This window comes from Oryctolagus cuniculus, chromosome 7 (assembly GCF_051225735.1).
Source record: "Oryctolagus cuniculus isolate XC-2025 breed Fujian yellow rabbit chromosome 7, ASM5122573v1, whole genome shotgun sequence".
Taxonomy (NCBI): domain Eukaryota; kingdom Metazoa; phylum Chordata; class Mammalia; order Lagomorpha; family Leporidae; genus Oryctolagus; species Oryctolagus cuniculus.
In genome coordinates this window covers 16,408,723-16,418,776 of record NC_142873.1, presented here as the reverse complement: position 1 = coordinate 16,418,776, position 10,054 = coordinate 16,408,723, and the positions used below count along the sequence as shown (strand labels likewise).

General features: G+C 64.0%; 1 protein-coding gene across 1 annotated transcript; it reads left to right on the top strand.

Annotated features, from left to right (window-relative positions):
• Positions 1–568: 568 nt before the first annotated feature.
• Positions 569–2,789, top strand: LOC149125318 (transcription factor RelB-like). The gene is made up of 2 exons (XM_089299366.1): positions 569–1,241; positions 2,654–2,789. The coding sequence occupies exons 1-2, from the start codon at positions 871–873 to the stop codon at positions 2,787–2,789; spliced, it is 507 nt and encodes a 168-aa protein (XP_089155492.1). The 5' UTR covers positions 569–870.
• Positions 2,790–10,054: the final 7,265 nt, after the last annotated feature.

The window sequence follows — 10,054 nt, the reverse complement described above, 5'->3', positions numbered from 1 at the left end:
CACAGCAGAGGGCTGGCCTGGAAGAGGGGCAACCAGGACAGAATCTGGCGCCCCGACCGGGACTAGAACCTAGAACTTGCAATGTGAGAAATAGATTGCCCACTCCCCAATACACTTTTTTAAAATATTTATTTATTTGAAAGTCGGAGTTACATAGAAAGAGAAGGAGAGGCAGAGAGAGAGAGAGCGAGAGCGAGAGCGAGAAAGAGAGATCTTCCATCTTCTGGTTCACTCCTCAAATGGCCGCAATGGCCATGGCTGGGCCAGGAGCCTGGAACTCCATCCAGTCTCCCACATGGGTGCACGGTCCCAGGCACTTGGGCCATTCTCCGAGGCTTTCCCAGGCGCATTAGCAGGGAGCTGGATCGGAAGCGGAGTGGCAGGGGCTTGAACCAGCGCCCACGTGGGACGCAGCATCACAGGCAGCGGCTTCACCCGCTGCAGCACAGCGCCGGCCCCTCCCTTTGTCTTTCTGAAACCAGCGGAGTCTGGGGAGGATTTCTGTGGGGAGGGTGTCGACTTGGACTCCACGGAAGATGGGAGCCATGGAGGCTTCTGAGCTGAAGAGGGCCAGATGGGGGTGGGAACAGACTGCAGCCCGGGGGGCCACGGTGGGGCTGGGGAGAGGTGCGGGAGAAACAGTTCAGTGGAGGTGGCGCTGGACATGTCCCTCACAAAACCCCTGCAGGTTCAGCACCAGGGCTGCGGGCGCTGCTGTCTGAGCTGGGGACGGTGGTCAGAGCGGCGTGGCGATGACACGGGGCAAGGGGGAGGCGGGCCCCTGCCACTTGGCCCTGCCCTGGATCCCGGTGGACAGAGGCCGCGGAGGGCGGAGGAGAAGGGAATCCAGCCCGCCGCGGCCACCGGGCGATGCTGACTGCCCCGCGCCTCGCCGGCGGGGTGGGCTGCGGAGGGTCTGGGGGCCTGCGCCGGCGCCCCGGGCATCACCACGCCCCGTCTGCTCTTCCCGCAGAGATCATGGAGGAGCACACCAAGGAGAACAGCTTCGGTCTGGAGGGGGCGCCGGGCGCGTCACCCTGGGCGCCGCTGCCGCCCTGGGGCTGCCCGCCGGGCCGGCGGATGGCGCCCGCCCCGGGCCCCGGCCCGCGGCCGCACCTGGTCATCGCCGAGCAGCCCAAGCAGCGCGGCATGCGCTTCCGCTACGAGTGCGAGGGCCGCTTTGCCGGCAGCATCCTGGGCGAGAGCAGCACGAGGCCAGCAAGACGCTGCCCGCCATCGAGGTGAGCGCGCGCCGGGCGGTCGGCGTCCCTGCCCCTGCCCTGGCAGCGCCGGGACTGAAGACAAAGGCCTCGGGGTGGTGGGAGAAGGGCGGCCGAAGCGAGGCCTTCAGAACCGAGTCCGCGGGTCACGGCACCCAACGAGACCCGTTATCCTTGTCACGTTATAGCGCCATCTCCTTTGAAAGGCAGAGTTAGATACGGAGCGCCCCTCCTGGCCGCCGGTTCCGTCCACGCAGGATGCCCCGGGCCCGGCCGCGTAGTTCCGCGTCCCCGTGCTCTCGCGAGCAGTGCTGTGCAGCACGTGGTTGAGCGGCCGCGCCTTCCCTGAGCAACTTCTAGAAGGGGAATCTCTGGGGAAACGGAACTCGCCCCTGAGATCACCCCGCGGTGGCCCCCGGCTCTTCCTGCATCCGGGTCTCCCACGTGGCGGGCGCTTCCGGGTGCTGCTGTGCCTGCGCCGTGTGCCGTCCGCGCTCGAGGCCTGGGCCCCGCCGGCTCCTGGGGCCGCCACGTGTCCGCTTAGAGCCCACGCGTGTCCCCTCTCCTGCCTCCCCACTGCCCTCGGGGAGACCCCTTCCCTCGCAGCCCCTCCTCCCTGGCCACCTCCAGCGCTGTCACCCCTGCCTGGAGACCCTGCCCCTCACCAGGGCCCCTCGCCGGGCCCCAGCCCCCTGCCTGCTCGCCCGCTGAGCAGCCCCTTACCCTTTTGTTTCTGCAAGCTCCCTGCCCCAGTGCTGGGAGCTGGGAACTCAGTCCAGGCCCCGACCCCGAGCCCGCAGTAGCTTGGAAGCCGGCCCGGAGCCCGCGCGGGACTTAGCGCCCAGGGCTCCGCCGTGGCCGCTGGCCCGCAGCTCTGCGCTCACGTTTATTTGGGGGCTCAGTGGGTCCACGCTGTGCTCCCAGCCCGGGAGCGCCGACACGGTGGGTAGCAGTGTGGCTTTGGGGTGAGGGCAGGGATCGGAGCCCTGGCTCTGTCACCTATCACTCCGATGGGCCCGTCTGTGGAGCAGGTGCACACCACTGCGCCGACCGCGTCCGGTTCCCGCTCCTGCGCCTGCCCGGTTGGCGTCCTCACTGCTGCTCGATTGCTCCAGGCACTGCGGCCTAAGGCAGGCGGCCCACAGACGAGCTGGGGAACGGGCTTCCTCCCATGTGCGTTTGCGGCCGTGGACAGAGGGACCGGTGGCTCTGGTGTGCCGAGGGCCGATCACCTGGCCCTTCCAAGCCTGCGCCCTTCGCGTCTGTTTCTGCAGGTCGAGAGGGAATCCTTTGGAAGATGTATGTCCCAGTTCTCTTGGTAGATTGTAATTGATGGCTAAATTTTCATGTGTTATTTTGTTGATTTGAAAGGCAGAGAGACAAAGAGAGAGGAGAATTTTCCACCCCCACCCCTTCCCTGTGTCTGTGCACAGCTGGGTCCCTGAAGAATCACCAGGAGGTGGACATGAACGTGGTGAGGATCTGCTTCCAGGCCTCCTACCGGGACTAGCAGGGGAAGATACACCACATGGACCCCGTGCACTCCGAGCCCGTCTACGACAAGAGTGAGTGGCAGCCGCTGTCCCGGGGCCCATGTGCAGGGACGGACACACAGGCACTGGCCGGTTCCTAGAAATACTTAGTTCTTTAAGAAGCAGAATGAGGGAGAGGGAGGGAGAAAGAGAGAGAGATCTGTCTGCGGGTTCACTGTGCAAATGGCTGCAAGAGCCAGGGCTGGGCCAGGCGGGTCTCCAGTGTGGGTGACAGGAGCCCCATACAGGTCTCCCATGTGGGTGCAGGGGCTCCATCCCGGTCTCCCGTGTGGGTGCAGGGGTTCCATCCGGGTCTCCCGTGTGGGTGCAGGGGTTCCATCCGGGTCTCCCGTGTGGGTGCAGGGGTTCCATCCGGGTCTCCAGTGTGAGTACAGGGGTCCGGGCACTGGGGCCGTCATCCACTCCTTCCCAGGCCTTTGGCAAGGAGCAGGATCAGAAGTGGAGCAGCAGGGACTTGAACCTGTGAGGACTTCCCGAGTAGAGGCTCCTCCCTCTGCGACAAACCCTGCCCTAGCTTCTTCTGTGGAGACAGTAACGTGTTCCTCAGAATCCCCGGCAGGCTCGGCTTTGTCCCACTGGTGGGAACTTGTCTCATGGTGACTCCTAGCTACAGGGAGTCTGGGAAAGTGAGTCCAGGGAGGGGCCCGGGCGTGGACAAGGACACCGGCTCCCTAGGGAGCGCCACAGGCAAACAAGTGCAGGGGCTGCATTCAGGGATTTCAAAGTGCAGCTGATAGAGCAGCAGCACAGGTGGGCATAGGGGGCAGGGGGGATCTGTCCTAGGTGGGCTTAGGGGGGCAGGGGCTGTGTCCCACGTGGGCTTAGGGGGGCAGGGGACTGTGTCTCAGGTGGGCTTGGTGGGGCAGGGCATCTGTCCCAGGTGGGCTTAGTGGGGCAGGAGGCTGTTTCCCAAGTTGTGTTTGGGGGGCAGGGGACTCTGTCGCAGGTGTGATTCGGGGGGCAGGGGCTCTGTCCCAGGTGGCCTAGCAGGGCAGGATCTCTGTCCAAGATAGGCTTGGTGGGGCAGGGGGCTCTGTCCCAAGTGGGCTTTGGAGTGCAAGAGGCTCTGTACCAGGTGGGCTTAGTGTGGCAGGGGGCTCAATCCCAGGTGGGCTTAGTGGGGCAGGGGGCTCTGTATTAAGCTGGCTTGGTGGGACAGGAGTCTCTGTCCAGGTGGGCTTAGTGGGACAGGAAGCTTTTCCCAAGTGGACTTTGGGAGCCAGCGGGCTCTGTCCTAGGTGTGCTTTGTAGGGTAAGTGGCTCTACACCAGGTGAGCTTAGCGGGGCAGGGGACTCTGTCCCAGGTGGGCTTAGTGGTGCAGGGGGCTCTGTCCCATGTGGGTTTCCGGGGACAGGGAGCTATGTCCTAGGTGGGCTTCAGGGGCAAGGGGCTCAGTCCCAAGTGTCCAAGTGGGGCAGGGGGCTGTGTCCCAGGTGGGTTGGTGGGGTAAGGGGCTGTGTCCCAGGTTGGTTTCGGGTGGCAGGGGGCTCATTACCAGGTGGGCTTCAGGGGGCAACGGGCTCTGTCCCATGTGGGCTTAGCGGGGCAGGGGCCTCTGTCCCAGGTGGGCTTAGCAGGTCAGGAGTCTATCTCAGCTGGGCTTGGCGGCACAGGGGGCTCTATCCCAGGTGGGCTTCAGAGGACAGGGGGCTCTGTCCCACGTGGGCTTAGTGGGGCAGGGGTTTCTGTCCCAGGGTGGCTTAAGGCCGCATGGGTCTCTGTCCCAGGTGGGTTTAGTGGGGCAGGGGGCTCTGTCCCTGTTGGGCATGGGGGGCAGTGGATCTGTCCCAGATTTGATTCGGGGGACAGGGGGCTCTGTCCCAGGTGAGCTTGTCGGGGTAGGAGTCTCTGTCCCAGGTGGGCTTGGCAGGGCAAGGGGCTGTGTCCAAGGTGGACTTGGTGGGGTAGGTGGTTCTGTCCCAGGTGGGCTTAACGGGGCAGGGGGCTGTGTTCCTGGTGGGCTTCGGGGGTCAGGGGTCTCTGTCCGAGTTGTGCTTCAGGAGCTGGGAGTCTCTAACCCAGGTGGGCTTCGGGATCAGGGGCTCTGTCCCAGGTTGGCTTCGAGGGGCATGGGTTCTGTCCCAGGTGGGCTTCATACAGCAGGGGGCTCTATCCCAGGTGGGCTTAGTGGGACAGGAGGCTCTGTAACAAGTGGGGTTTATGAGGCAGGGGGCTCTGTCATAGGTGGCCTAAGTGGGGCACAGGGCTCTGTTCCAGTTGGGCTTAGCGGTACAGGGGGCTCTGTCCCAGGTGGATTGGCAGGGCAGGGGGCTCTGTTCCAGGTGGGCTTAGTGGGTCGTGAAACTTTGTCCCAAGTTGGCTTTGGGGGGCAGGGGTCTCTTTCCCAGGTGTGCTTCGGGAGCTGGGAGTCTAACCCAGGTGGGCCGCGTTCGGGATCAGGGGCTCTGTCCCAGGTTGGCTTCGAGGGGCAGGGGCTCTGTCCCAGGTGTGCTTCGTACAGCAGGGGGCTCTATCCCAGGTGGGCTTAGTGGGACAGGAGGCTCTTTGCCAAGTGGGCTTAGTGGGGCAGGAGGCTCTTGTCCAAGTGGGGCTAGGGGGGTAGGGGTCTATTTCCCAGGTGGGCTTCGGGCAGCAGGGGGCTCTGTTCCAGGTGGGCTTCGGGGACAAGGGTCTCTGTCCCAGGTGGGCTTAGGGGGGCAGGGGCTCTATCCCAGGTGGGCCTTGGGGGGCAGGGGGCTCTGTCCCAGGTGGGCTTCAGGTGGCAGGGTGCTCTATCCCAGGTGGGCTTATAGGGGAGAAGGGGGCTCTATCGCAGGTGGGCTCTACGTTGCAGGGTTGCTGTCCCAGTTGGGCTTCTGGGGATAGGTGGCTCTGCCCAGGTGGGCTTCGGGCAGCAGGGGCCTCTGTCCTAGGTGAGCTTGTTGAGGTAGGAGGCTCTGTCCCAGGTGGGCTTGGCAGGGCAAGGGGCTGTGTCCAAGGTGGGCTTCGCAGAGTATGTGGTTCTGTCCCAGGTGGGCTTAACGGGGCAGGAGGTTGTGTTCCTGGTGGGCTTCGGGGTCAGGGTTCTCTGACCGAGGTGTGCCCCGGAGCCAGGAGTTTCTAACCCAGTTGGGCTTCGAGGGGCAGGGGCTCTGTCCCAGGTGGGCCTCGTACAGCCGGGGGCTCTGTCCCAAGTGGGCTTAGTGGGGCAGGAGGCTCCTTGCCAAGTGGGGTTAGGGGGGTAGGGGGCTATGTCCCTGGTGGGCTTCGGGCAGCAGGGGGCTCTGTTCCAGGTGGGCTTAGGGGGGCAGGGGGCTCTGTCCCAGGTGGGCCTCAGGGGGCATGGGGCTCTGTCCCAGGTTGGCTTCAGGTGGCAGTGTGCTCTATCCCAGGTGGGCTTCGGGCAGTAGGGGGCTCTGTACCAGGTGCGCTTGCCAGGCAGTGGGCTGTGTCTCATGTGGTCTTGGCTGGGCATTTGTTCTGTCCCAGGTGGGCTTAGTGGGGCAGGAGGTTTTGTAACAAGTTGGGTTTGGGAGGCAGGGGGCTCTGTCATAGGTGGCCTAAGTAGGGCACAGGGCTCTGTCCCAGTTGGGCTTAGCGGTGCAGGGGGCTCTGTCCAGGTGGGCTTGGCGGGGCAGGAGGTTTTGTAACAAGTGGGGTTTGGGAGGCAGGGGGCTCTGTCATAGGTGGCCTAAGTAGGGCACAGGGCTCTGTCCCAGTTGGGCTTAGCGGTGCAGGGGGCTCTGTCCAGGTGGGCTTGGCGGGGCAGGAGGTTTTGTAACAAGTGGGGTTTGGGAGGCAGGGGGCTCTGTCATAGGTGGCCTAAGTAGGGCACAGGGCTCTGTCCCAGGTGGGCTTAGGGTGGCAGGGGGCTCTGTCCCAGGTGGGCTTCAGGAGGCAGAAGGCTCTGTCCCAAGAGGTGTTAGGGAGCATGTGGTGTCTGTCCAGGTGGATTTTGGGGGTCAGGGGGCTCTTTCCCAGGTGTGCTTAGCGGGGCGGGGGGCTCTGTCCCAGGTGGGCTTCGGGGGCAGGGGCTCTGTCTCATGTGTGTTTAAGGCGCAGGGGGCTCTGTCCTCCATGGGCTTCATGCAGCAGGGGGCTCTATCCCAGGTGGGCTTCAGAGGGCAAGGGGCTCTGTCCCACGTGGACTTAGTGGAGCAGGGATTTCTGTCCCAGGTGGGCTTCAGGCAGCAGGGGTCTCTGTCCCAGGTGGGCTTAGTGGGGCAGGGGGCTCTGTCCCAGTTGGGTATAGGGGGGCCGGGGATCTGTCCCAGATGAGATTCAGGGGACAGGGGGCTCTGTCCCAGGTGAGCTTATCAGGGCAGGGGCTCTGTCCCAGGTGGGCTTGGCAGGTTAGGGGGCTCTGTCCCAGGTGGGCTTATCGGGGCAGGGGCTCTGTCCCAGGTGGGCTTCGGGGGACTAGGGGCTCTGTCCCAGGTGGGCATTGTGGGACAAGGAGCTCTGTCTCAGGTGTGTTTCAGGGGCTGGGGGCTCTGTCCCAGGTGGGCTTTGGGGTTCAGGGGTCTCTGTCACGGGTGTGCTTCGGGGAGCAGGGGTTTTGTACCCGATGGGTTTCGGGCAGCAGGGGGATCTGTCCCAGGTGGGCTTAGGAGAGCAGGGGGCTCTGTTCCTGGAGGCTTGGTGCTGCAGGGCGCTGTGTCCCAGGTGGGCTTCTGGCAGCAAGGGTCTCTGTCCCAGGTGGGCTTCTGGCAGCAGGGGGCTCTATCCCAGGTGGGCTTGGCATTGCAAGGGGTGCTGTCCCAGTTGGGCTTCGGGGGTGTCAGTTGGCTCTGTCCCAGGTGAGCTTGTCGGGTTAGGAGGCTCTGTCCCAGGTGGGCTTGGCAGGGCAATGGGCTGTGTCGAAGGTGGGCTTGGTCGGGTAAGTGGTTCTGTCCCAGGTGGGCTTAACTGGGCAGGGGGCTGTGTTCCTGGTGGGCTTTGGTGGGCAGTGGTCTCTGTCCCAGGTGTGCTTCGAAGGGGCAGGGGCTCTGTCCCAGGTGGGCTTCGTACAGCAGGTGGCTCTGTCCCAAGTGGGCTTAGTGGGGCAGGAGGCTCTTTCCCAACTGGGGTTAGAGGGGTAGGGGTCTATGTCCCAAGTGCGCTTCGGGCGGCAGGGGGCTCTGTCCCAGGTGGGCCTCAAGGGGCATGGGGCTCTGTCCCAGGTGTGCTTCCGGTGGCAGGGGGCTCTATCCCAGGTGGGCTTAAGGGGGCAGGGGGCTCTGTCCCAGGTGTGCTTGCCAGTCAGGGGGCTGTGTCCCAGGTGGACTTGGCTGGGCAGGTTGTTCTGTCCCAGGTGGGCTTAGTGAGGCAGGAGGTTCTGTAACACGTGGGGTTTGTGGGGTGGGGGCTCTGTCATAGGTGGCCTTAGTGGGGCACAGGGCTCTGTCCCAGTTGGGCTTAGTGGTGCAGGGGCTCTGTCCCAGGTGGGCTTGGCGGGGCAGGGGGCTCTCTTCCAGGTGGGCTTAGTGGGTTGGGAGGCTCTGTCCCAAGTGGGCTTAGGAGGGCAGGGGGATCCTTTCTAGGTAGGCTTTGAAGGGCAGTGGACTCTGTCCCATGTTGGCTTTGAGGGGCAGGGGGACTGTTGCAGGTGGGCTTGCCGGGGCATGGTGCTCTGTCCCAGGTGGGCTTAGAGGGACAGGAGGCCTTGTCCCAAGTGGGCTTAGGTGTTCTTATGGTACTTTCCCAGGTGTGCTTCGGGGGGTAGGGGGCTCTGTCACAGGTGAGCTTATGGGGGCAAGGAACTCTGTCCCAGCTGGGCTTTGGGGGAGAGAGAGGACTCTGTACCAGGTGGGCATAAGGGGACAGTGGACTCTGTCCTAGGTGGGCTTATTGGGGCAAGGGATTCTGTCCCAGGTGGGCTTATTGGGGCAAGGGCCTCTGTCCCAGGTGGGCTTGGTGGGGCAGGGGGCTCTGTTCAAGTGGGCTTCGGGGGACAGATGGCTCTGTCCTGGTGGGCTTAGGGGGTCAGGTTGCTCTGTCCTAAGTGGGCTTAGTGGGGCAGTTGGCTCTGTTCTAGGTGGGTTTCAGGGGGCAGGGTCCTCTGTCACAGGTGGGCTTCGGCGGGCAGTGGGCTCTGTCCCAGGTTGGCTTCGGAGTTCAGGGGGCTCTGTCCCAGTGGGCTTGGTGGGGCAGGGGCTCTGTCCCATGTGTTCTTTGGGGTGCAGTAGGTTCTGTCCCAGGTGGGCTTAGTGTGGCCGGGGGCTCTGTGCCAGATGGGCTTACTGGGGCATGAGTTTCTATCCGAGGTGGGCTTCAGGAGGCAGAAGGCTCTGTCCCAAGGGGGGTTAGGGAGCAGGAGGGTCTGTACCAGGTGGGCTTCGGGGGTTAGGAGGCTCTTTCCCAGGTGTGCTTAGCGGGGAAGGGGGCTCTGGCCCAGGTGGGCTTTGGGGGACTAGGGGCTCTTTCCCAGGTGGGCTTTGGGCATAGGGGGCTCTGTCTCTGGTGTGTTTAAAGGGCAGGGGGCTCTGTCCCAGGTGGCCTTGGGGTAGGGGGCTCTGTCCAAGGTGTGCTTCAGGGGGCTGGGTGCTTGGTCCCAGGTGGGCTTCGGGGAACAGGGGGCTCTGTCCCCCGTGGGCATCGTGCAGCAGGGGCTCTATGCCAGGTGGGCTTCAGGCAGCAGGGGTCTCTGTCCCAGGTGGGCTTAGTGGGGCAGGGGTTTCTGTCCCAGTTGGACATAGGGGGGCTGGGGATCTATCCCAGATGGGATTTGGGGGATAAGGGGCTCTGTCCCTGTTGGGCTTATCGGGGCAGGGGCTCTGTCCCAGGTGGGCTTGGCAGGTTAGGGGGCTCTTTCCCAAGTGGGCTTTGGGGGACTAGGGGCTCTGTCCCAGGTGGGCTTTGGGGGCAGGGGCTCTGTCTCATGTGTGTTTAAGGCGCAGGGGTTCTTTCCACGCTGGGATTAGTTTGGCAGGGGGCTCTGTCTATGTGGGCTTCGTGAAGCAGGGGGCTGTATCCCAGGTGGGCTACAGGAGACAAGGGGCTGTGTCCCAGGAGGGCTTAGCTGGGCTTGGGCCTCTGTCGTACGTGAGCTTATTGGGACAGGTGGTTCTGTCCCAGGTGGGCTTTGGGCAGCAGGAGGCTCTGTCCCAGGTGGGCTTAGTGTGGCAGGAGGCTCTGTTCCAGTTGGGCATAGGGGGGCATGGGGATCTATCCCAGGTGGGATTCGGGTGACAGGGGGCTTTGTCCCAGGTGGGTTTAGCGGGGCAGGGGCTTTGTCCCAGGTGGGCTTCGGGAGGCAGTAGGCTCTGTGCCAAGTGGGGTTAGGGAGCAGGGGGGTCTGTCCCAGGTGTGCTTCGGGAGGGCAGCGGGATCTGTATCAGGTGGGCTTAGTGTGGCTGGGT

Bases quoted from the DNA above. Each gene is read 5' to 3' on its own strand.
- LOC149125318 (XM_089299366.1), top strand. From the start codon at position 871: ATGCTGACTGCCCCGCGCCTCGCCGGCGGGGTGGGCTGCGGAGGGTCT. The intron at 1,242-2,653 runs GTGAGCGCGCGC...GTCTGTGCACAG, and splicing joins AGACGCTGCCCGCCATCGAG to CTGGGTCCCTGAAGAATCAC.